Below are 26,705 nucleotides of genomic sequence, written 5' to 3' on the forward strand. Positions count from 1 at the left end.
CGGCCCAGGCAATCTGGTAAGGAAGACTGACCGCCTCGGGAGGTAGATTAGTGTCTCGATTGGTCTTGGCTAGGGCCTCAGCCACCATAGCTCTGGGCACCCAGGTGGCGGGGAAGGAAGGGAAGAGTGCTGCTCCAGCAGCCTCAAAGACAGACCGTGCAAGATTATAAATCTGTCGATCACTGGGGATTTTAATAGACGAGCCGTCTGACAAAGACAGAGTTTTTGAAGTGAGCCGTGATATGGGTTGGTCCACTGCAGGGGACTCCGTCCACTCTTTTCTTAGAGTAGGGGCAAAGGGGTACCTTGCTTCTAGCGGCTTTTGCCCTGTGAATCGCTTGTCCGGGTTGACGTCTATGCCTGTGAACAATGTCAAAAACTCAGGGTAGTTAGCAAAATCCCTGTGAGGACACTTGGTCCTCATCGTCTCTCAGAGCCTTATTAACCGCTTCAATGAGGGAATCTAGAGACTCCTGGTACTCTAGCGAGTCCGGGTCTACGGCCACATCTGACTCATATTCTGAGTCGTGTTCGCTGCAAACCGCAGGGGAGGGGAAGCGGGAAACAGCTTGCGGACACCGATGCACCAGAATGACTGGTGGACGAGCAAGGGGAATGTTTCATAGAAGAATGAACATCTGCTGGTGTCCGGCCCCGTCTGAGGAAGACTCTCGAATGGCTGAAGGGCCTTCTTCGCAAGGTAAACTGATGCCCTGGCTTGTGGAGGAATCATGGTAGGATTCAATATCTTTCGCCAGGGAAGCCATGGACTGTGCCAGGGATGGGTGGGTTAGGTCCACTAGGGTCGGCATTAGCGGGGGGGCTCCTGTGCGCATGAGGTGTTGCAGGCCGCACAGATTGCAGTACAGTGCTTCCGTGGTAGTGGGGCATTACATGTGGTACATGAGGCGTAAACTAGTGTGCTTTTTATTAGTTTTAAGTACCTTTGATTGCAACATATTGCATGTATATGCTGCTTAGAGCTTACTGCAGGGAAGGGGTTAAGCACTGTGCACTAGCTTACCCAGGTCCCATGTCCGTGCCCCCAGAGAAGGTAATCTGCGCCATGATGTAAAAGGAGCCTGCGGTTTGAAGAGAAGAGGTCGCAGGCCGCACAGATTGCAGTGATGGTGCCCCCCCTCCTGAAATGACACATGCGGTGGACGTGCGGTAGAACCAGAAAGTGGTAGCCTGAGAAGGGGTAGGCACTTCTCGTGAGGAACGAGAAGCGCCAGAAATGTGGGCGGAGTTAGGGCCAGGGAGCAAGAAAGCAGCCGCAGCACTTCTCATTGAGAACAAGAAGCGCCAAGCCATGGGCGGAGTCACCCGGGTGGGCAGAGTTAGGCCTATCCCGGCCAGAACCCGGGGGCTAAATTTGTGGGGTGGCGGACGTGGGAGCACAGCGGACACCTATTCCTCTAGGGGCAACGGACCATCCTGAGGGGAGCCGCCCTTGCCGTGGTCGCCGCACTGCTCCCAGGCCAGATGAAGCGAGCCGGGGTTGCGCAGGAGAAGGCTGTGAGTCTGGGCTAGGCAGATCATCCTCAATCCACCATCCCTTTGATAGGGAAGTGGAGAGGGCTCATTTGCCTCCAGGCATCATCCACTTTCAGCAGTGATGGTGCAGTGGGGCGCACGGACACCAATAGAAGCCTGTTACCTGAGGTAATCCTTCGGGGGAAGGCAGGGCATTTGTCCAGCAGAAGACCTGGCTCCAGAAGGGGGTTCGTGGGGGAGACACCTCATGTTCCCATCCTTTGTAGGTGTGGGGAGAGCGGGCCCATTGAAGGGATCCGTTGCCCTTAAGGAGAGCTCAGGTATGCATTAAGGTTGCAGGAGGGGGTACAGGGAGGAGACACTCTGCGCTCCCGCCTGTTGATGATTTTGGAAAATCGGGAACTTGAAAGGCCCCGTCGCCCCTTCAATCCATTAGGAAAAAAGTAAAAATGTAAAAATAAAATAATGAAGTCGGAGTCTGAAGCCTAGACACTAAGCAAGAACTGGTTCAGGATAGAGCCAGCATAGGGTGTATACTGTGGAGGAGTTAATATCTTCCGTGTATTTGCTTAGTGCCCTCCTAGTGGCAGCAGCATAACACCCATGGTACTGTGTCCCCCAATGAGGCGAAGGAGAAATCAATGTTGTCATCCAAACGTACAACTCATCCTGCAAAAAAACCAAGGTCTCATATGGCCATATTGAAGGAAAAATAAAAATGTTATAGCTCTTGGAAGGACAGGAAGAAAACTAAAAAAATGGGGGTGAAAGGGTAAAAAAAACAATTCTATATGTAGCCCGGTAGTTTGTACAGAAGAACAATGAACAAATCCATGTTCAAATTATGTGTGTAACGTGGAGTGGGACAAAATGCCACAGAAATTGCAAGGGTTAACCACCTAGAAAGCCTAGTAAAATGTAAGGAACAATGCCACATCCGTGGTTCCTCCTATAGATCCTGACCACATTACTAGCCTACTTCTCATCCCCTCTGATATCATCCAGTAGCTACCCCACTCCCGTCATTACACTTCTTGCTCTTTTCTCTGCTCGCATTCTTTGTCGGACAAGTCAGAAGCAGTAAACATTTCCTAAAAAGGAGACAGAAAACGAGTGCAGCTTGGCAGGTGTTCAGGAGGCGAATGTGCCTGTTACACCACATGTAAAATGAATAGAGGGGAGCAGAAGGAGAGTGGCTATGGAGAGTCAATGGTTAAGGCACAGGCTTTTGTTTTTGGAAGAAATTCTGCATGACATAAATCAGTGCTCCATGGAAGATAAGAAGATGGATCTTAAATAAGCTGGGTGAACATACCCATCATGTCCTTGTGTGTTGCAGGCGCCGACTTGTATACCCCTACGCGCCCCGCGGAAGCGGTTTTGCATCTTCTTATCCTCCATGAATTTTGTGTAATATGCCCCATTATATGCTATCAGGATGGTGTACTGCTGAGTTTTTTACAGATTCAGTCTAAACGTTATACTACAGCCAGTGCTGTGAATGGAGGCTGCTTTCCCCGTTCTATTATATATAATGTAGATAGACAACTGTGTCAACTATTAGCTTATTTCCTAACATACGGGGGCTGCATTATCCATTTCAACACTGGTTGCTTACATCCAGCTCATTATTAATTGGCATTGTCACATATCGTTACCCGGGTTAAGTGCAATATATAACCCTGTGCAGCGGAAGCTTTCTGAGCAACTATATTGTGTAATATGCCTCATTATATGCTATCTGGACGGTGTAGTGTTGTGATTTTTACCGACCTTGTCTACACGGGGGTTGTACAATCTACTGCAACACTGGTTACGTATAACCAGTTTATTATTTATTAGCATTGTCACATATAGCTACCCGGGTTCAGTGCAATATACAATTGTGCAGCAGAAGCTCTTCGAGCACTACCATTAAATATTAAATATTTTTTCTGCATTTCTTTCCCTGGAGGATTTGTTTGGGTATTCATGCTTATCACAGGCTGTTTACTTGTTTTTTCTAGTTCCGAGTTATTAATGTGATTACCCATTTTATTGTCTTTTCACTACCCTGTATCTCTGATATGTGTCTTTCTATTGATGAATAAATACGTATATACATGCTTGAAATGGATTTGGATTCTATGTTCTCCTATTTTTTCTTATCTACATGAGAGTTGTCTCCATACTATGAGACTTTATGAGGCATTACCTATGTATTTTACAATAATGGAATAAGGATGTTTCTTTGGAGTATTCTTTTTATATATGTAAATATAACTAGGAAAGGGAAAAGGGCCACGTTCCTGCCAACATCCGATACCTAACTTGGGTCAGACCTTGCTGAAATATTTTATCATGACCTAGAAAATACCTTTCCAGTACAAATAAGCTTCCATCAGACCAGAAACCGTGTGATCGGGGCCAAGTATAACATTTCGCCGTGTAATGAATGCTATCCTCATCTGATTACCAAGGAAATGAATAAAGTCTATTGAGACACCAGCTGCAGCTTAAAGAAACACTCTTCTTACAGGAGAGATTCACTTTTCCCAAGAAATTTCCTTGCCCATAACATTAAAAAACAAACAGTAGGATGGTCTAGTAATGAAAAAGGGAACAACAAAATTAAAAGGAGAAAAAAAAATCTAAGATAAAGCTATTTTTGTGTGACCACTGCAAAAGCCCTGTGTATTCGGAAAACAACTAATTCAGGTATAAAATGTCAAAAATCAGCTCGGGTGCAGGGCAAAAAACTCCAATAATAGCATAAGTCCAAATGATAGCTGGTACACTCATGTTCTTAAAATAATTCCTTTAGTGATCCAGTAGTATAAATGGCACTAACAATGGTTGAAGACAATAGCACAAAATTTTAAAAAGTCAGAAAACAATTATTCACTGCGCTCAAAGGCAACATGTTTTCAGACCTGCATGGCCCTAGACTGGGTAACACAGACGAGCAGCAGAAGATATTAATGGATGACTTGATTAAAATCATGTTCAGGTGAATACAAGAATAGCATGAACCTAAGTAAATACTGCCACAGAAAAAAAATCATGTGTTATAAACACATGCATAAAACATACGTATATCTTCAGACATAAAAACAATGTAGATAAACATGTTGATTAATAATGAAGAATCATTTATTCTAATGCTTGTCTCTGTTTAGTCAGGCATGACAAAGGACCATGTAGGTCTGAAACATGTTGCCTGGGAGCAAAATGGATATTTCTTTTCTGCCTTATTAGTTTTTGTGCTGTTGTGTTCAACCATTTTTGTGCCTTTTACATTACTGGATCAATAAAGGAATTACTTTTAAGATGTGAGTGCTGGTTATCGTTTGGACTGTCACTAATTCAAGTATAGCACACATACCTTCACCTCTGTAGCCTGAATCTATAAAAGAGCTTTGTAAGAATTACACTCTTTGCCTAGGAGGTCAGCCAACAATTACAAGCTCCAAAGGTGGCCTGTAATGAGCCGTGATCTAAAGAATTAAAAATCCCCCCATTCTTGAGAAGCAAGATGATATTAGATAAGAAGTAAATTGCTCGTCTTTACAAGCACTTTCTAATTTTACCAACTTGCAATGCTAAGAAAACTCCTTTGGCGCAGCAATAATACATTTATAAAGCAATTACTGTAATATTTCTTTTTGGGGGGATAAGACAGCTGTTGATGCTGTTTCAGGGAGGAGAAAGGAAAGGGCCAGTTACACGTAGCGATATCGCTAGCAATATCGCTGTAACGTCACTGGTTTTGTGACGTAGCAGCGATATTGCTAGCGATATCGCTACATGTGACACTTACCTCCGACCGGCTCTCCCGTGATGATCGCTGATCGCGCAAGAACGGCCTGGGCCATTTCTCGTTGGCCGATTCCTGCTGGGCTTCCTGTGGCGCCGACGAGCGAAGCGTGGACGCGGGCGGGAGGACGTCAGGATCGCCTCGTCTGACAGGTAAGTAGCGACCCCCCGACCACTACCATGTCACTGGTGAGATCTGCCTGTGTGGCAGCTCACTAGCGACCACTTAACGATGCACCAGCGATCCATATCGTTGTCGGGATCGCTGGTGCATCGCTACGTGTAACGGTACCCGAACAGATTTCCACTGATCTGGGGCTGATTAGGTACACTGCATGTCAGGAGGGGCACTCTGGAGTGAAGCCTGCTCCATACAAGTGGAGTGTGAGCTGTGTTACACAGCTTTCAGATTACCGCAGCTGGGGGGGGGGGGAATCAGAGACAACTCTAAGCCCAGCAGTCTGGACCTTATGAGTTTAACCATGTTTTCTATACAATGTTAAACTTTCTTTACCCGAACTGAAAATTTCTACTTTTCTTTACATTTAATGAAACAATTAAAAAACAATAAAAAGTCTTTGTTATGGAAGGAAGTATTTTTGTAAGGACTTTAACCTTGATCACGGTACTTTGTGGTAATAAAACTGGCCTTTTCCAAAGCAGGACAAAGGGAACAAATCAGTTATCCCCTACTTTACACAGGCACATGATGGTTAAATAAAAGAAAAATCTTTACTCCCGCTTCTGAACTGGAAATACTCTTGCTTCTCCTTAGACTTCACATTCTACCTGAGCGGAGGAAGCATGCTCGGACAGAACATTAAAGAATCAAGTGATTAGTGATTGATTGATTGGCTGCAGTGGTTACGTGGCACCACCTCTCTTCCCCGCAGAAGTTTATGCAAACATACCGGCAAGACAAGCAAAAGAGAGCGGTACCAGTCAGGGAGGCAGAAATAGATGGTTGTTTGTGTTTTTTTTCCTTTAAGCCACCTTATGCTCACTTAGTATAAGTTCGCAAAGTAGTGTACAACCCCTTTAAAAAAAGGAGCAGCTTTCAAACGTCAGCTGCGAATATACCCAATTAGTTACAGGTTATATAGTGAAATATGCATTTGTATGGATGTATGACCAGCAGCAACTTTGCATCTGTTCGAGGCTGCAGCTTTTCACAAATGTTATCCTGAGAAAAAGACAGTTTTCCTGGTCTCAACTGCAGGGGGCTTTCCTGAGAACACACAAAGTGGAAACATTTCACACCTTCTGGTGCCTCTAAAGTGAGATGCCAAACGGCAACCTGACAATTTCATTTACTATGAGAAAGAAAGGTCATACAAAGAGCGTGTAGAGAAAAAAATAATGTATTCATTGGTAGAGTAGCCATGATCCAGTCACAAACCAGCAATTAGATTATTAACCTGAGAGGCTGGTCTAGAAATCTGATCTCCAGGTTAAATCTATAAATTAGGTCTTTACACAAAAAGATGTTCACAGACTGAAGAACAGGCAAGCTGGTGTGAGTCATTCAATATGTTCCCCCCTCCCAGGGAGCAGAATGCCAGACTGCAAAGTTAATACATTTCTGTATGTTTTTCACTTTTATTTTACCACTGTTTTTGCATGTTTGTATGTCACTTTTTATTTCCATATTTTTATATCCTTTTATGGTAAGCACTGTACCTTTTCTATTAAAGCTTAAAACTTTAATAAGTTTGAACCTTGTATGCACTAAGGAATCCATAGCCTTAGAGCGTATGATCCTGGTGATTGGCAGACAGTAGTAGTAGTAATATTTCCAGACCTCATCGCCCGTGTGTTTGGTGAGTGGTGGCAGCGTGTATGTAGCGGTGTGTGGGGTCTGTGTTGGGGTGTGATTTATGCTCCCTTTGCAGCATAGAACAGAGGTTGAATGCTGGACTGAGTGAGAGATTAACCCTTGCAGGCGCAACCCAAAGTCACGTGCTCAGAAGCGGGTACGTGACAGGTTACTTCTACAAATCACCTTTATACCCAGTGCAGAAAATATACAGCAGATAAAACTTTGATGCCAGGTGTGAATATGACACATACAGCCACACATTGCTCTGTGCTCTGCATTGTCTATTACTAGGTCTCTGATGCTTCCAAATCCATGGAAAAAAAAAAAGAAGCCCGGAGTCTCGCCAAATCCCACAGGATTAGACGCAAAGTCTAATAAACGCTGCTGCGGATTGTTCTGGAAAGTCTCATAAGCTCAGTAAATTATATGAAAGCAACTTCTATCAACATGGTCAATTTAGGAAATTACTGCTATTTTATGAAGACGAGAAGGACAATAAATCTGAAGTCTCGCTTCAGGAGCAGTAACACAATGTTATGTTCTCTTAAGCTGTGGTCACACTATGGTGCTTGCAGTGCGCTGCATTAGCCTAATTTTTTTGTTGTTTCTAAACTTAGACAGATTTGATTTGCTACAATTTTGTTTATTTTTTTCAAATAAAATGACAGGTAGCATATTAACAACATGGCTGCATTTCCGGACTCAAAATCAATTGGGACAAATCGTGCATAATGCCCATTGATGAGGTAGATGGGGATATGGGGGAGGTGGGAAGGTCTGCAAAATTGAAGGTAGTTTCGAAATTTAAATATTTGGGGATACAAATCGCCCTTCCTTTGACTAGGTTTGAAGAACTTAATCTAAGCCCTTTGCTACAAAAAATTTGTTCCAAAATATCAGCATGGAATAAATTACATCTTTCGGTAATTGGAAGGGTGAACCTTTTAAAAATGATTGTGATGCCACAGCTGTTATATGTACTGCATAATTCTCCAATTTGGATCTCGCAGAGTAGGTTCCACAAAATTAAATCGCTGTTTGGTGAACTAATATGGGGGGGGAAAAGCCCACGGTTTAAACAAGAAACTTTGCAGAGGCCGAAGGAGGAAGGAGGTTTGGCGCTTCCCAACCCCTGGGTATATTTTTTATCAGCACAATGCCAGCATATCGGAGGATGGGGGGTGGAGACGGGACAGGGACAATCGCCCAGTAGTTTGAGATATTTGTTTGGAAAATGGCCTCTGGGAGAGAGTTTAGAAGGGGGGCAGTTTTTAAAATTAGGCTCTCGGTTTCCTACTGTTCACCTAATTCATAAGGTATGGGAAAAAGTTAAACAGATAAGGGGTGTCACGGGCTTTACCAAATACTCTCCTGTATGGGATAATATAAATTTGCCAGAATTCGGGCAAATGGAAGGATTTGGGCCCTGGAGAGAGGCAGGAATAAGAAGGATGGGACAGCTAATGGGTCAGGGAAGACTTAAGTCATTTATGGAGCTGCAGACAGAATTCCAGTTACCGCAGTCAAATTTGTTTCATTATAAAAGAATTCAGCATGCGTATGGGTCGCAATGTCGGAGAAAACTTATTGAGATCCAGTTTGATATCACGCTGGCCTCCATTTTGGAGAACAGCGTGACAAGGGGGGCAATCTCAGAAGTGTATAGAGATTTATTGTTCACTTTTCTAGTCAAACATCCCATCAAGTCTAGAGTGAAATGGGAGGTTGAATTGGGAGAGATAAATGACGATAGATGGGAATCTATTTTAGAATATGTGCCTAAGATTTCTATGAGCGAACCTGGGAGGATGTCTCAGTTATACGTAATTCATAGAGCTTACAGAACTCCTGATAGACTGTTCAAGATGGGTTTGAGGTCCGATTCCGAGTGTCCACGATGTTCGCAGGAACGGGCAGACATGCTGCACATGCTGTGGCATTGCCCTAGATTGTCTACGTACTGGACAGTCGTATTGAGTCGGATTGAATTGATATATAGTTGTGCAGTCCCCAGAGACCCTTTGGTCTGTATATTAGGGTATGTAGAGGAATTAGTAGCAGTATCCATGGTCAAACTGGCGATTGCTAGACTGTTGTTCATAGCAAGGAAGTTGATCGCTCGGTTCTGGATCAGAGAAGAGCCTCCGACTAGACGAGACTTTCTTACGCAAGTGGAGCATATAATTTCATTGGAAAAAAGTATTTATACTAAGAGAAATAAACTCGATGTATTTCATAAGATATGGCAGCCATGGGTAGAATAGAGTTAGATTTGTGGGGAGGATGTATTATGATATAGATGATGTTCATAATAAACAAGTATATATGGAGGTGGGAAAGAGTATCGGAATAGAAATGAGGAAGACACTGAAGGGGTCTCGGAGGGGGGGATGGGGGGGAGTTTTGTTAATAAAAATTTATGATTATATGTGAACAACTGCTTGATGTCATATGATATACTTGTTATCATTTAATAAAAATTTATCTGATTAAAAAAAAACAACATGGCTGCATACACATGGCTCAGCTACGTTGCTGCACGTGCACAATTGGGCTACGTCGAAGTAACACCAAGAAATCTGCCGCACACAGTTTATACACATCTCCATTTTGAGGTTCCTTCCTGGCATGTGACTGATTGCATGATCTGAAAGGTCATTCAACTAGTCAGGACCTGCAGCTTTAGTGTCATGCAGGTCCTGGTAGTCTCCTTTCCTGCTCTGCACATTGATCAGTCTCTGGCTGCAGGAGAGAGGACTGCCTGTTGCACAGTTCTCTCAGTAATTTGGAAAGAAGCTCCAGCAGTGTTCTCCTCGATCATAGGAAGCTGCCTCCAACCTAAAAGATTTTTCTTCTTGCTTGAAAGTGCGTCTTACAGTCCCAAAAAAATTGTAATGATTATTTCTATATTTTATAACAATCCCCTCTCGTTGGAAAGATTCAATCATGTCTAAGAAACCCACATGATCCAAAGGTTTACAGAGAGGAAAGTTTGCTAGAATTTGTCCCCTTCAGCCAATCCTCAGAGAACATCATTTTCTCATGGACACATTGTATCAAAAGCTGATGACAATAGATATTAGTGCCATGCCCTGTATGTAAATCAGCCACTATACCTGGGATATTATTTATACAACTTATAACTGTATTCTTTCAGCACAGCAATGCTGTACTATTTCAGCAATATTTGCCACTTTCTTTTTTAGAATTTTGACAGTATCTATATGGCTCCCATGAGACACTGTATAGAAATATACATGATGCAGAAGCTTCATAAGGAAGTTTTACTAGTTTGGAGCATTCAGCCTTAGGTCAGCATGAGCCAAAAATATAGTCCTGAAAGCAGACACTAGCTACAGATTCTCTAAAAGGCCAAATTTTTTTTACTACCAGGAATAAGGCACAAACAGAACAGCTGAAATTCTGAACACACACACACAAAAAAACAACATTTGCATGTCTTCACAAACCCAACAGCATCTTATTATGAAAATAAAAAATGCACCAAAAAAGTGCTGACTTCAGCAGCATCACATGAGCCTTCAGGACATCTTGTCCACTTTATTTAAGCAGGTAAATAAAAAAAAAATGTTCCCGCTGTTTTTTCGTGCAGAAAATCCAGTGTTGATTTCATATAGTAACATAGCCTTAAATCACAAACGCTGCATTTTTCCTGTTGCTACTTTATTTTGTGCAGAAAATCTGCTGTATCAAAGTGAATGTGATTTCATGAAAACTCCTTCCCATTGTGCTTTTAAAAATTGTTTAACCGTGCGTTTTTTTGGTGCATTTTTCCCCTGAAAAGAAAAATGCATGTAAAACAAAAAAACCCACATGAATTTTAAGTACAGAATCCCAGCATTTATGCACCAAAATCGCATTAAAAAAAACCACAAAAAAAAATTAAAAATGATCTGATAGGATAAGCTAATTAATATCAAAAGAAGAGGATGACCCCTTTAAATACGGTCTCATGCTTCGACAGGCCTGTCAACAATGATGTACGTAAAGCTTGGAAAAAAAAGCACATAATATTCATATTTATTTACAATGTGAACAGCGCCCCACTTGCCCTTGGTTTGTTTCTTATATAGCAGTTTACCAACATTCAAGTCGATTGGGTTGAGCGCAATACCAGAGACAGCCATTAGGCAAGAGTGGAGCCCTTAATAACAGACTGTTGCAGCCTCCAATCAGCTGTTAGCTCTGCTGTCAGTGAATTGAGCCGCTCAGCGAAGCGCCACAAACTGCATAGTGGCCGCTGCCAGGAACTGCAACTCAGATCACATAAATGACTGCAAGACTGAAAGAAAATAAGTGCCAATACCATAATGTAGATTACTACCACAGTGATGACAGATCATTGCATCTAGGATTACATCGATAGCAAAGGACTAATTAATAAAAGGAGAACAAAAGCATTTTTGGCAACGACTAAATACAACAAAAATACAAGACGTGCAAAATAATAGTTTTTCAAACAGTAATTTGAAGTTCTTCTTTTGATCCATGTAGAATGATGAAAAACAAAAATTTGTTTAAATAAATCAATTTTTTTTAAGTGTGAAAAAACCCCCACAATAACTGCAAGCTGCAAGTCAATAGCTCCCTCTTGAGTGTAAATTTGTAAGTATAGGTACGGTTATGCCACATGTACACTGTTAGGAGTTTACTACCGGTGAGCATTAACAAGTGCTGGGGCTAATCTAAAGTCCAAATTAAAGATAAAAAGTGAAACAAACTAATGCAAAATTGGAAAATAGTTTGCCAACTGTGTAAAAAGTAAAAACAAATATTATAATACTAATAACAAAATAAAAAAATGCTAATAAAATAAATATAATAATGATAAAATAACACTTAAAAACTAATAACATAAAAAGATTATATTAATAAAACAAGATTTTTTGGCTACTCACTGTAAAATCTGTTTCTCGGAGCCTTCATTGGGGGACACAGGTATATGCTGCTGCCACTACGCACAAAAAAAGTTAGCTCCTCCTCCGCAGTGTACACCCACTGACCGGCACTAGGATATTCAGTTAGTGAGAAAGCAGTAGGAGAAGCAACATGTAAAAGAGAAAGAAAACACACCAACTCAAACTGTAACAATATAATACAATAAACAGAGCTATTAAAGTTGGGAGGGTGCTGTGTCACCCAATGAAGGCTCCGAGAAACAGATTTTACGGTGAGTAGCCAAAAAATCCTATTTTCTCTATTGCTCCATTGGGGGTCACAGGAAACCATGGGACGTCCCAAGCAGTACACATGGGGAGAGAATAGCAGAAAACTCCATTCAGGTCGGAGAACTCACCACTCCTGCCTGCAAGGTCTTTCTACCTAAGCTGGCATTCGCAAAAGAATAGCCATGGACACTGAAAATTTTTTGCAAACATGTGGATGGAGGACTGATTATCGCTCTGCAGAGCTGCAGGGCGGAGATCCAATGAGTACCGCCAGGAGGCGCACACCGCCCAGGTAGAGGTGCTCTGCTCTGACCCGGTAAACCTCCAATTGCCATCCGGATCCAGCGAGAAATCGTTGACCTGGAGGCCGGACGACCTCTATACGCACGAGTCCGTGTTCTAAAAAGGAAGGGTGGCAGCCTTAGCCGGATAGACACGTCGCCCTGACCAGGTAACCTGACGGTATGAAGGATGAGTCTGAGCCAGACGAAAAGGATGGGAATCAAGATTGATTGGCAAAGCCATGATGAGAACGTTCGCAAGGTACGGGAAGAGCAACGAACCTGTGATCCACAGAATGTGCAAAAACCACTGTCACAGTCTCTGCAAAGACTCTGGGAGTGTTCATGAGCCCAAAAAGGTCACAAACTGAAAATGGACCCGCCCGTCGTAAAATACAGGAATCTCTGATGCCATGAAGAAATAAGGATATGGATAAAGGCTTCCATGGAACAAAAAACACCTGAGGTTCCCAGAAAGCAATTCATGAACAAAGAGACTCCATGTCATGTACCCACTATTCAGCACGTGACTTGGAGTTGCCCCCGCAAGGGTTAATCTATCTCCTCAGTCCAGCATTCAACCTCTGTTCTATGCTGCAGTGGGAGCATAAATCACACCCCGACATAGAAGACAGGGCTGTGGAGTCGGTAAGCCAAACCTGCGACTCCGACTCCTCAATTTCCCTTACACCGACTCCGACTCCAACTCCGACTCCACGACTCCGACTCCCACACATATTGCTTATATTTAAGTGAAAAATTTATTGTAGTACAATGTGAACCTCAGACATTTAATCATTTTTATGATCCAATAATCAAGATATTTAGATAGAACAGAATATATATTGGTGTACTACCTGGTTTTCATTCTTTTTGGTACAGATACGATATGGATAGACAGATATGGATAAATGGATAGATAGAGCAGATTTCTAATCTGCTTTTGCTATTGAGAACATTATCTATGAGCTCAAAAACCTTTCAGGTGAGCAGTTTTTTAAAAAGATGATCAACTTTTGCAGCTGAAAAACGTATCCTCAAAAAACACAGGAAAAACGCTGTGTGTGAATGTAGCCTTAGATCAGGAATATAAAAGCCATTTATAGGACATTTCATAACTTTCCCAAACTCCTATGAATAAATATTCAGCACATCCTGCATTGAATTACTGTACCCAATTTATTATATATTTTAGGAGTCGGAGTCGGTCCATTTTATACCGACTCCAACTCCGACTCCACCAAAATGAGCACCGACTCCGACTCCACGACTCCGACTCCACAGCCCTGATAGAAGATACACCCCGCTTCATACACACGCTGCCACCACTCACCGAACACACGGGCGATGAGTCCCGGAAATAATACTACTATACGCCAATCACCAGGATCACACACTCTAAGGCTATGGATTCTTTAGAGCATACAAGGTTCAAACTAATTAAAGTTTTAAGCTTTAACAGAAAAGGTACAGTGCTTACAATGAAAGGATATAAAAATATGGAAATAAAAAGTGACATACAAATATATAAAACAGTTATAAAAGTGAGAAACTGACAGAAATATCTAAGCTTTGCAGTCTGGCATTCTGCTCCCTGAGGGGGGATGAATATAGAATGGCTCACATCAGCTTAGCTGTCCCTCAGTCTGTGAACATCTTTATATGTTTAAAGGCCTAATTTATAGATTTAACCTGGAGATCAGATTTCTAGACCTGCCTCTCAGGTTAATATTCTAATTCCTGGTTTGTGACTGGACTATGGTTACTTTGCCAATGAATAAAGGGTGGGCCATTTATATGGACAGAACTGGGTGGGCCATTTATAAAGTTGGATCCAAAATGGCCGATTTCAAAATGGCCGCCATGGTCACCACCCACCTTGAAAAGTTTCCCCCCTCCCATATATTAATGTGCCACAAACAGGAAGCTGATATCACCAAACATTCCCATTTTATTTAGGTGTATCCATACACATGGCCCAGCCAGGTGTATCCATATAAATAACCCACCCTGTACATTATTTTTCTCTGAACGCTGTTTGTATAACTTTTCTTTCTCATAGTAAATAGATAGTGTCAGGCTGCAATTTGGCGTCTCCCCATCAAAGACACTAGGAGGTGTGAAATGTTTTTAATTATGTGTGTTCTCAGGAAGCCCCCTGGGGTTGAGACCAGGAAAACGGTCTTATCTCAGGATAACATAGGTCATGACCTTTGTGATGTGCTGCAGCCTAGAACAAATGCTAAGTTACTGCCGGTCATACATCCTCCTCTGTTCAGTAATCTTAAAATCCATGACGAGTCACGTGGTGGAAAATCTACCAGGACTGGTTCTGGGGGATCTACCCCTCGCGTCAAGGAAACCCCTGGAGGAGGATTTAAATGAAATTTCTTTCCTATCCTGGCGAGCCTGTGACTTCTCTTGTTGAGACAACTCCTCCGTCAAAGGGAAACATTGGAAGTGCCGAAACTCACATGACAAAGGAGAACAGCGAGGTTTGGCCAGAGGGAGGAGTGAACTCGTCCCTCCGGTGGCCTCCTTAATAATTTGGTCCAACATGGAGCCCTGGAAAGTCAAATTGGTAAGGGACTTCTTTAAGGATAAGTCCGCCTGCCATGCTTTAAGCCAAATGGTCCTTCAGATGGCCACTATATTGCTGGACGCCCGAGCAGCACATGCAGGAGTCCAGAGAGGCAGATACCATGTACTTACCTGTATGAGCAATTTGGTCCGCGAGGTCGACCAATTCCTCCGATCGGGCTCCAGAAAGAATGCCCTGAGGGAGCTGATTAGCCCAAGCTGGTATTGACTTTTCCAACATGATGGCGGCAAAGGCAGGGCACAATGAAGAGGCGGCCGCTTCAAAGGCTGACCTTGCAAAGGACTCTATGAGCCTGCCATTGGTGTCCTTGATATATTCCATCCGGAAGAGGGAAGACTGTATTGGTAGACAGTCTGGAAACCAGAGGGTCCACAGTCGGAGAAGTGTTCCAGTTAGCAGTGAGCTCAGGGTAGAAGGGATATAGGATGCCAAGGCACTTCCCTCTGTGAAAGCTACTGGTTGGGTTTTACGGTTTCTCGGAAAGTACCTCCTCAAATTCTCTATGAAGGGCAAAGACCTCAGGAGTTCGTTTCGACCGTCTAAACGAAATCACCTGTTCTGCGGGTTCCGTAACGGTATCCTTAATGTTAAATGTCTGGTTGACAGCCACAATGAGGCTCTGGACCATGTCTCTCCTATTAGAGGCCCGGTGAGAGTCCGGGTCTGAGTAATCCTCAAACAGTACATCCGAAACTGCCATGGCAGACTCCAGGGAAGAGGACCGGGAAAACAATGCCTGTTGGCAGAGGTCAGGGGGAGAGAGGAAGGACTAGAACAACGCTGCCGCCTAGATCTCATACGGCCCCTGAAGGTAGGCACAGCTGGAGACTCCTGTGACGGCTGAGGTAGGAAGGGAAAATCTGTCAAGGACAGACACCAGGGACTGCGATACCTTGGGGAGGTCCGTGACCGACTGCAACAGAGAGGTAGCCCACCCTGAGATGTGGGCACCACTCTCTCCTGGGGCAAAAAGGGACTCTTGGTTAGCACACACCCTGGGGCTGCTGCAGTCCTGACAAAGGGGAAAGGAATGGCCTGAAGGGAGTTTGCAATTACTTGTGGTGCAAAGTGTCTAACAAGAGCAGAGGAAGAAGAGGTAGGATGGCGAGAACGCTCTCCTTTAGGGTTAGGCATGATGAGAAGCAGACCGACTAATGCCAGAAGGTTAGGGGACAAAAGGAGATTGCAGAGGAGAGTGTCAGTCTGCAGAGCAGAGCTACTCACAGGAAGATGCAAGTCTTGAGGTTTGCTTCCGGACTGTAGAGGGCTCCAGGAGACAACCAGCTGCAGGATAATCATGGAGGTGAGAGAGTTCCCTGCAGAGATGCCACCTTTTTGGACCGGATGCTGGCAAATGGCGACCACAGGGAGGAAGAGGAGGGCCAGCAAGGAGAAAGAGCTTGCAGAAGGAGAGAAGAGGGGGTGTTACTTCAAAAACCCGCTCGGCAAGGCTGAAAGTGGGGTTGAGCTACCGCTGGCAAGTGGGCGGAGCTAACCCTGGGAAATGGGTGGAGCTAATGGAAATGGGCGGAGCCAGTACCGCAAATAAGAGGAGGGAAAGAGACAATGACGCCCGGGAACCTTTCTGAGGTGAAGGGCTGGAGCTAACTGCCAGAAACAGTAAGAGATGGCGTGCTATTGATGGGAGGGAAAAAAAACCACCCGAAGATGCCAAGGGGGCGGAGCTAACTGCTGGAGTTAGGAGCCTAAATTTATAACTGAGGCCCCTGGAGACAGGAGAGGGTGGCGCGGAGGCCCAGACTGCCTGCCAGGTAACCCAGAATGAAGGGAGAAACAGGCCCACTGTAGACCAAAAACGGCCTATATCTAAAAGGAAGGCTCTGTACTAGAGACTCTGAACTACAAACCCTCTAACAATAAACAACTAAGGATGTAGGGGGGCAGTAAAACTCATTCATCTTCTTCTGTCATCTTCCTTCATCTTTACAGTTATCCTTTTTATTTTCTTCTTCTTTATCCGGATCTTCTTCCCTGACACCTCTGGCACCTGACAGAGAGAGAAGAAAGGGAGATGTACCGCTCCATCCAGACTTTCATTGGATGTCCAAGCCTCTTGGGAATGTGGGACGTATCCATGCCTCCTGAAACCGACAGGCTCTGGTGGGTGAGTGGGTAGGAGACAGGGGCCAGGACCAATGTTCGGATCACCTAAACATTCTTCTGTGTTAAGGTCCTGCCGGCTAGACATATGAGGATACGGGGTGGCAGTACACGCCGTACTCATAGTCTCTACGTGGGAGTACAGTTGTGACTGTTCATACTGTATCCCTCCAGAGTAAGAAGATCCATCTGAAAAGAAATGACGAACACTGAGGTAGATATGGGTCTAGTAAAAGACCCGTGTCCACCTCCTACTGACACTAAGCTAAAACTGAATATCCCAGTGGCGGTCGGTGGGGTGTACGCTGCAGAGGAGGAGCTAACTATTTTGTGCATAGTGTCAGCCTCCTATTGGCAGTAGCATACGCCCATGGTTTCCTGTGTCCCCCAATGAAGCGATAGAGAAAATATTATTATTATTATTAATAATAATTACAAAAATAATTTTCTAGGACCTGTCTCCTGTCCTGACTTTCCACATAATTTTATTTAATTCCATGGCACTATACATGAAAATCAAGGTTTATGTTGCATAACAATTCTGGAGCATCCTCTCTTTTAGCTCCGCATTGTCCTGTTCCGCTGCTACTCCTCCTGAATTTTTAGGAATAAACTGACAGCTGCTTGTTATTATTCTCCTTGTCAGAGGGGAGCATTTCACTGCACAGGCTCACTCTTGCACTCATTGGATAATGTTCAGACACTGTGCAGGGAACGCACCTGCAACTGTTAACTCCCAGTTGTCTATTTATCAATAAATTTCTCGGAGGAATAAGAGGAACAGTGCAGTGCAGAATTCTATGAACTTTTGCTATAAATTGTGTTTTTAGCACGAATGCAGTCATTTATTAAACAGACAAGTCAGCACAAATGACAGCGACAGCTCAACGTTTTCCTGAACACATGTTTAGAGATGATACTCGAGCTGAGAGCCTCACCAATTGCTAGAATGAAGCCCTGGTGCGTGCTCCTCATGTTTGTTTGTACACAAGTCCTACATCAATGAAAGCTTAAAGGGTTTGTCCACACTTTGGCTATTTCCATATTGGCCATCCATGAGCCATGCCATTTTTGTAACTCACATTGACTTCTATGGAAATCCCCAGTGGCGCTCAGCCCATGCCATGCAGACAGGTACTCCCATCCCGGACATGAATGGCGGTGCTGGGAATACCCCTTTAAGCGCGATTATAATATACATAATATCCAAGTCGCGACAATTGAAAACTCACCATTCCAGCTTAATTCTAGCACGTTGGGTACCAAAGGAATATTTTGGTTTTCTTTCAGCATTGGGCTGATGTAGGAAGCCAAGTACGGCACGGACTCCCACACCTACAGACAGGGAGAGAAATTAAGATTTATTCATCTGATCCTTGGTTTCAAGACATTGGAAAACTCAGAAACATTTTTATTTTTATTTTCCTCCCACTCTAAAATGATTCAATCCCTCTGTAACTCCTCCTGGTAACAAATAAATACATTAAATTATAGGGATTACCATTTATCCTTAACCCTTTCATGACCCAGCCTATTTTGACCTTAATGACCACGCCATTTTTTGCAATTCTGACCAGTGTCCCCCTTTATGAGGTAATAACTCAGGAACGCTTCAAAGGATCCTTGCGATTCTGAGGTTGTTTTTTCATGACATATTGGGCTTCATGTTAGTGGTAAATTTAGGTCAATCATGTTTGCGTTTATTTGTGAAAAAAATCGGAAATTTGGCAAAAATTTTGCAATTTTCAAATTTTGAATTTTTATTCTGTTAAACCAGAGAGTTATGTGACACAAAATAGTTAATAAATAACATTTCCCACATGTCTACTTTACATCAGCACAATTATGGAAACAAAATTTTTTTTTTGTTAGGAAGTTATAAGGGTTAAAAGTTCACCAGCGATTTCTCATTTTTACAACAAAATTTTTTTCTAGGGATCACCTCACATTTGAAGTCAGTTTGATGGTTCTATATGGCTGAAAATACCCAAAAGTGACAGCATTCTAAAAACTGCACCCCTCAAGCTGATCAAAACCACATTCAAGAAGTTTATTAACCGTTCAGGTGTTTCACAGCAGTAGAAGCAACATGGAAGGAAAAAATGAACATTTAACTTTTTAGTCTCAAAAATGATCTTTCAGCAACAATTTTTTTATTTTCCCAAGGGTAAAAGGAGAAAGTGAACCCCAAAAGTTATTGTCCAATTTGTCCTGAGCACACTGAAACCCCATATGTGGGGGGGGGGGGGGGGACCACTGTTTGGGCGCACGGCAGGGCTCGGAAGGGAAGGCGCGCCATTTGACTTTTTGAATGGAAAATTAGCTCCAATCGTTAGCGGACACCATGTTGCGTTTGGAGAGTCCCAGTGTGCCTAAACTTTGGAGCTCCCCCACAAGTGACCCCGTTTTGGAAACCAGACCCTCCAAGGAACTTATCTAGATGCATAGTGTCACGATGTGACTGGCCCTGCGTGACGCGACCCGACGATCGGTCGGCCACCAAACAAGACAAAACAAAGGGACACCGGAAACGGGGAAAGGGACACCTCCTGCACTCTCCTGAGGCTGTGACCTGGACTATCCTGACGTCCCTATACGGCTTCTTTCAAACCGTCGCCGACCAGGATACCTCAGCCCTCACTTGCCCTCCACCTATCCCTCACTAGGGAATTGGCTAGTGCGGACACTGGTCCCACCGCTGCACTAATACAACACCAAGGAAAATAACAGACAGGGAAAAACAAACAACACTTAGTGAATAAGGGCTTTTGCCAGAAACGCGTTGAGATGTGTCCCCAACCTATGAATAATGTGAACTGGTGCACTGCTAATACCTCAATGAATATAGGGCGGAGGTGCAAACCAATGGTCAATACATGAATTCAAAACAAAAAAGAAAAAAAGCAGACCACTGATAGGAATGCACACCGCCAGTAGATCATAAAAAGAGATGACTTTATGGATAAAAAATTATTAAAAACATTAAAAAACAGTGAAAACCGCATAGTTCCTGTGCACACCATAAGTATTATAAAGATAGTGTTAGGAACGGCGGAACGCACTAAATAAAAATAATAACTAGATGTGTATTTCCTGAAGGAAGTACAGATAGTGCTTTGAAATGGTGCCCGGGCTGCCCCTTTAAGAGAGACTTGCCTGCTGCCCCTGCAAGACTTTCAACTCAGGATACGATTTAACTGTGGGTGCCTCTCAGGGGCCACTTTGGCCTCAGGCTCCGATTCGGTGGGCGGGGCCCCTCTGGCTCCGATTCGGTGGGCGGGGCCCCTCTGGCTCCGATTCGGTGGGCGGGGCCCCTCTGGCTCCGATTCGGTGGGCGGGGCCCCTCTGGCTCCGATTCGGTGGGCGGGGCCCCTCTGGCTCCGATTCGGTGGGCGGGGCCCCTCTGGCTCCGATTTGGTGGGCGGGGCCCCTCTGGCTCCGATTTGTAGGCCAGAGTCGATCAGCCTCCGATTTGGAGGGCGGGGTGGCTCAGCCTCAGATTTGGAGCCTGGGGTCACACTCAGCTTTCGATTTGGCGCGCCGACCCTTTAAGACTTATGTCTGTGCGCCGGCCTTTTAAAAATCACTTTGGCGCGTCGGCCCTTTAACACCCAGTTTGGCTCACTGGGCTACTAAATCTACTTTGGCGCACATTCTCTCTCAGGAGCATGCGTCATGTGATGAGGCTAGATTTGCATTTGTGCTGTGGGTTTTTCGCTTTAAGAGCTGAAATTATCTGGCAGAAACTGTGTCCTGGGGGGGGTCATGTATAGTTTGTAGGCGTTGGCATTGTAACTGGGCCTGCCTGCACATATCAATGAGCTTAACTGCCATTTGAATCGCCTCAGGGCATGTTTTCCCTGTGGCAACATTTTCCCATTGAAATGCATTGAGTAAAATGTTTTTTCAAACGCAAATTGTGCAAAAACTACAAATCCGATCGACACGAAAATTACTTAGCACACCACTCGTGGACGCTGGCTTCGAAACGACACCTCAACGGAGTCTGTGCGTGTAGCGGTTCGGCCCGCATTAGTTGCGGAAAATCAACTGAATAATAACTAGATGTGTATTTCCTGAAGGAAGTACAGATAGTGCTTTGAAATGGTGCCCGGGCAGGCCCTTTAAGAGAGACTTGCCTGCTGCCCCTGCAAGACTTTCAACTCAGGATCCGTTTTAACTGTCGGTGCCTCTCAGGGGCCACTTTGGCCTCAGGGTCCGATTTTGTGTCCGGAGCCCCTCAGGGTCCGATTTTGTGGTTGGGGCCTTTCAGAATCCAATTTGGTGGGCGGGGCCCCTCAGAATCCAATTTGGTGGGCGGGGCCCCTCAGGGTCCAATTTGGTGGGCGGGGCCCCTCAGGGTCCAATTTGGTGGGCGGGGCCCCTCAGGGTCCAATTTGGTGGGCGGGGCCCCTCAGGGTCCAATTTGGTGGGCGGGGCCCCTCAGGGTCCAATTTGGTGGGCGGGGCCCCTCAGGGTCCAATTTGGTGGGCGGGGCCCCTCAGGGTCCAATTTGGTGGGCGGGGCCCCTCAGGGTCCAATTTGGTGGGCGGGGCCCCTCAGGGTCCAATTTGGTGGGCGGGGCCCCTCAGGGTCCAATTTGGTGGGCGGGGCCCCTCAGGGTCCAATTTGGTGGGCGGGGCCCCTCAGGGTCCAATTTGGTGGGCAGGGCCTTTCAGAGTCCGATTTGGTGAGCGGGGCCTCTCAGGGTCCGATTTGGTGAGCGGGGCCTCTCAGGGTCTGATTTGGTGAGCGGGGCCCTTCTGGGGCCACTTTGGCCTGTGGGGCCCCTCAGGATTCAATTCGGCGGCATGGGCTCCTCCGGGCTTGAATTGGTGGACGGGGTCCTTCAGGGTCCGTTTTGGTGGGTGGCCGGGGCCCTTCAGGGTCCGTTTTATCACAGGACAGCAGAGTAAGGCACCCGAACTGAGCATTCAGCAGAAACACCACTGCTTCAGAAAGCTCCTCTCTTCAGCAGCATCACCACTGCTCCAGATAAGATGAACCACCTCTGCACCAGGTAGGACCAGTCTTCACAACGGTTGGTTTCCAAAGGACCTGTATCACCAACAGTCAGCTGGTGACCTCATATAGGAAGGTGGGAGTGGTCCCCACCAGTACCAGCAGACTAACTAAACATGTATTAACACCAGCGCCTACCGGGGGGAAAAACTGACATTAACCCCCGATGGCCTGAAAGGAAAAAAGTTTATATCAGAGAAGCCCAAACTGATACAGATCCAAAGCCACCCCCCCCAGGGTGAAGTACATGTCCTCCTGTACCTGCGGGTCAGGTGACCTTTCAGTGACCCTGGTCACTGCATCAGAGGTGTATGCCATTATAACATTGGTGTTAACATTGGGGTATGCCATTATACAGCTTGTCAATATCAGCACTGAATAGACAAGTGTCAGATCGGGTAGATTCCTCCCTCACCTCCACTGACAAGGCAAACTACATCAGCCAGTTTTAGGGAGCAATCATATGGCTATATAAATTTGACTACAATACTCGGACTAGCCGGCGACTCTCCCAAGCGTGACAGCTCCATGTATTTCTATGCAGCTGTCATGCTCAGGTAGAGACGCCGGCCAATCCTTGCACTTTACATCATTACCGCTTTGCAGAAATGAACATTTTCTTTGGTACTGGTGAATTATAAATCTGGTCTAAAATCTGGTCTAATTGGTCAAAAAAAATCCAAAGCCAAATTAAAATGTTGGTAAAATCTCGAGAAAGATCAGTAGGAGGAAGACAAGCCTATAAGACACGGCACAGACTGTGGCCCCGTACTACGTGTACGTCACCTTTGCAGCATTGGTAAGACGCCAGGCATTCAACAGGCCAAATCCATGCTGATGGCTGTGACTGAACCCCGCGCCATTGGTTTCCCAGGCAGCTTGATGATCTTCATACTGCAGAGATCGATTAGAAGCAGAGAATCAGGAGTTGAAAATATTAAAGGGGTTGTCCAGTTGTCACTGTCAAGTAAGAGATATCTGGACAACATCCCTTTAAACTAGTCTTTGTGGAAAACAATAAAAAAACAATTTGCACTCTACTTTTGTAGCTGTGAAAACAATGATGTGCTGAACGTCCCTCCACGTCAGACATGGCCGGACCTGTAGCATGAGAGCTATCATCCCTGCAGCTATGGGAGCGGCGGCTGACGTCCCTGTGTGGCCTTCTGTGCACCCAGTTCCCTTCTGCAGATCCCAGTCTGATGTCACCTAAGGAAAAGGGGAGTAGTCAGTACTTGCAAGGAAAACATTGTTGAGAGAACTAATCTGTGGCCTTTACATCCACATTTTCTCCTTTACACGCACTGTGTATGGTGCCGGCCTCCTGGCATAAACAACTGCTCGGATGGTCATAAAGGGCTGAATGGAAGGTGGGACACGGTGCAGAGTGCGGAGGAGGAACACAGGGCAGAGCACGAAGGAGGTGGACAAGGGGAAGAGCGCGCAGGAGGGGGACGACACGGAGCAGAGAGCGGAAAAGGGGGGACAACACGGGGCAGAGTGCAGAAAAGGAGGGGACAACACAGGGCAGAGTGCGGAAAAAAGGGGACAACACGGGGCAGACTGCGGAAAAGGAGGGGACAACACGAGACAGACTGTGGAAAAGGAGGGGAGGAGGGGACATCACTGGGCAGAGTGCGGAGGGCAGAGCATGGGGGGGGGGGGAAGTGACACGGGGCAGAGCGTGGAATACTGATGCCGTTCTATTTTTTTTTTTAACTACTCTGGGCCCATTAAGTTGAACTCTTAAAGTAGTGTAAATCCTTTTGCTCGGTCTATTTATTCTTCCTCAGTCATCACAAAATATAATAAGCAAATGATTTTTAACCAGCATATGGTCCCAATAACTAACTGAATGACGTAAAACATTTGCAAAAAAAACAATAAAAAGAGTTATAATACTAGGGTTTTTTATTATAGTTTACAGAAGGTGGTAAATAGGGATTTTTGAGTACTCACCGTAAAATCCTTTTCTCCGAGCCAATCATTGGGGGACACAGACCATGGGTGTTATGCTGCTGCCACTAGGAGGTTGACACAAAAAGAGTTAGCTCCTCCCCTGCAGTATACACCCTCGTGCTGGCTCCAAATGAACCAGATCAGTGCAAAAGTAGTAGGAGATCATTAATATCATATCAGAGTACAACACATCAAGCAAAAGAAAGTAAGAAGAAGCCAAAAGGCTAACAGGGTGGGTGCTGTGTCCCCCAATGATTGGCTCGGAGAAAAGGATTTTACGGTGAGTACACAAAAATCCTTATTTCTCCTTTGCTTCATTGGGGGGGACACAGACCATGGGACGTCTCAAAGCAATCCTTGGGTGGGGAACAACATAACAGATAGAACCCCATGTACCAACTGACTAAAGGTGCACTACCGCCGCACGCAGAGTACGTCTGCCAAGGGCCTCATGTGCAGAAGTCTGAATGTGAATGTGAGCAGGCAGGACAAAGTCACCGCCTTGCAGACCTGTTCTGCCGACGCCTGATGCCAAAGGCACAAGAAGCGCCCACCAGTCGAGAAGAGTGTGCTTTAATCCCCTTCTGGGATAGGCTTGCCTCTGATGCGGTAGGACTTTTGAATAGCCGAGCAAAACTCTCTGACTATTGTGCCCCTAAAGTGACTTACAGAAGGGCGCTGTCCTCAAGATATACCTTCTGAGAGTCCTCACCACACGCAGGGCGTGAAGAGCTCTTTCCTCCCGAAGTACTGGTGCTGGACCAAAAGAGGGAAGGTCAATATCTTCGTTAAGGTGGAAGGATGAGAACACGTTGGGCAAAAAGGACGGAGACAGTCTGAGGACCGCCTTGTCTTGGTGGAAAAATCGTAGTTACTTACTGATAACTGTATTTCTCTGATCCCATGACGGCACCACGGAGAGGGATCCGCCCTCAGGGACAGGAAACCTACAGATGAAAAAGGCGGTACCTCTCTCCCACATCAGTTGGTTTACAGAGCATTACACAGAACTCTCAACTGCAACTCAAACTGTTATAAAAAATCCAAAATTAATCAAATTAAGCTTAACAAAGGCACCGCGTGGCTAAGTACTAAAGCTAACTAACTCACTCTTATGTGCACACCTGTGTGTGAAAGGGAGGGGATGTACAGGTGCCGTCATGGGATCAGAGAAATACCGTTATCGGTAAGTAACTACGATCTTCTCTTTCCCCCATGACGGCACCACGGAGAGAATTACAAAGATTGTACATCTAGGGAGGGACCACCGCCTCCAGAACCCTTTTCCAAAAGGTGAGATCTGAAGAGGAGGTCAAGTCTAGACAGTAATGTTTGAAAAATGTAGAGAGGGAAGACCAAGTGGCAGCTCTACATATCTGATCTATTGAAGCGCCGGCTTTCTCTGCCCAGGATGATGCCACTGCCCTGGTTGAGTGGGCCCTTACGTCCTCCAGTATGGCCGCCCCACAAGAGGAGTAGGATAGGGTGATGGCTTCTCTTATCCACCTCGCCAGTGTGGCCTTCGATGCATTTTGACCCTTCCGAGGACCCTGAAAGCAAACAAACAGAGCCCTATCCTTCCTAAACTCCCTCGTGGTTGTTAAATATTGGACCAGGCATCTTTTTACATCTAAAGTGTGCAACACCTCTTCTGTTTTGTTTTTGGGATTGGGGCAGAAAGAGGGTAGGGAGATTTCCTGGGTCCTATGAAACTGTGAAAACACCTTGGGGAGATATGCTGGGTCAGTTTTAAGAATTACCCTATCATCCAGAATTTGCGTGAAGGGTGCGTGGGCAGACAGAGCTTGCATGTCACTAATGCGGCGGGCAGAAGTTAAGGCTACGAGGAGGGAAGTCTTAAGTGACCCCTCCGCTAGGGGTTCGAAGGGAGATTTGGTTAGTGCGTTTAGCGCTAGGTTTAGATCCCGGGGGGGGGGGGGGGGGGGGGGGGGTGTGTGTAGAGGGATCGGCCTGGACCTACTTGAGGCTCTACTGAATCTCATAAGCCATCTATTTTTGGCTAGGTCATGGTTATACAGAGCTCCCAAGGCCGCCACCTGTACTTTTAAGGTGCTGGTAGCTAACCCCTTTTCCAACCCCCTCTGTAGGAACTCCAGAATCTTGGCTACAGGGATTTCGCCCATTGGGTAAGAGCCTGACACTGACATGAACTTCTTCCACACTTTGCCATATGCTTTAGTGGTTACTGGCTTTCTACTTTGTAGTAGTGTGGATACCAAGTTTGACGAGAAGCCCTTGCTACTTAGGAGCTCCCTCTCAAAAGCCAAGCTGTCATGTGTAGGTTTTTTATGTGGGGGTGATACACTGGTCCCTGGGATAGCAGGTCTGGAGTTTCTGGTAGAACCCAGGGATCCGTTACGAACATTCTTCTCAGCCAGGAGAACCATATTCTCCGTGGC

The 26,705-nt window shown here is 45.3% G+C and overlaps 1 protein-coding gene across 4 annotated transcripts in view; it reads right to left on the minus strand.

Moving 5' to 3' along the window:
* Positions 1-26,705, minus strand: part of PCSK7 (proprotein convertase subtilisin/kexin type 7) — a 105,286-nt gene that overhangs the window by 14,775 nt on the left and 63,806 nt on the right. For all 4 annotated transcript variants that reach the window (XM_073585226.1, XM_073585228.1, XM_073585225.1 and 1 more), the window contains exons 9-11: positions 23,368-23,535; positions 23,113-23,220; positions 18,537-18,639 (exon numbers count right to left, since the gene is read on the minus strand). In XM_073585226.1, coding sequence (XP_073441327.1) covers positions 18,537-18,639; positions 23,113-23,220; positions 23,368-23,535 — 379 coding nt within the window. The remainder of the gene's footprint in view (positions 1-18,536; positions 18,640-23,112; positions 23,221-23,367; positions 23,536-26,705) is intronic.

Source organism: Dendrobates tinctorius, unplaced genomic scaffold (assembly GCF_039654945.1).
Source record: "Dendrobates tinctorius isolate UK_male_01 unplaced genomic scaffold, ASM3965494v1 ptg000086l, whole genome shotgun sequence".
NCBI classification, from domain to species: domain Eukaryota; kingdom Metazoa; phylum Chordata; class Amphibia; order Anura; family Dendrobatidae; genus Dendrobates; species Dendrobates tinctorius.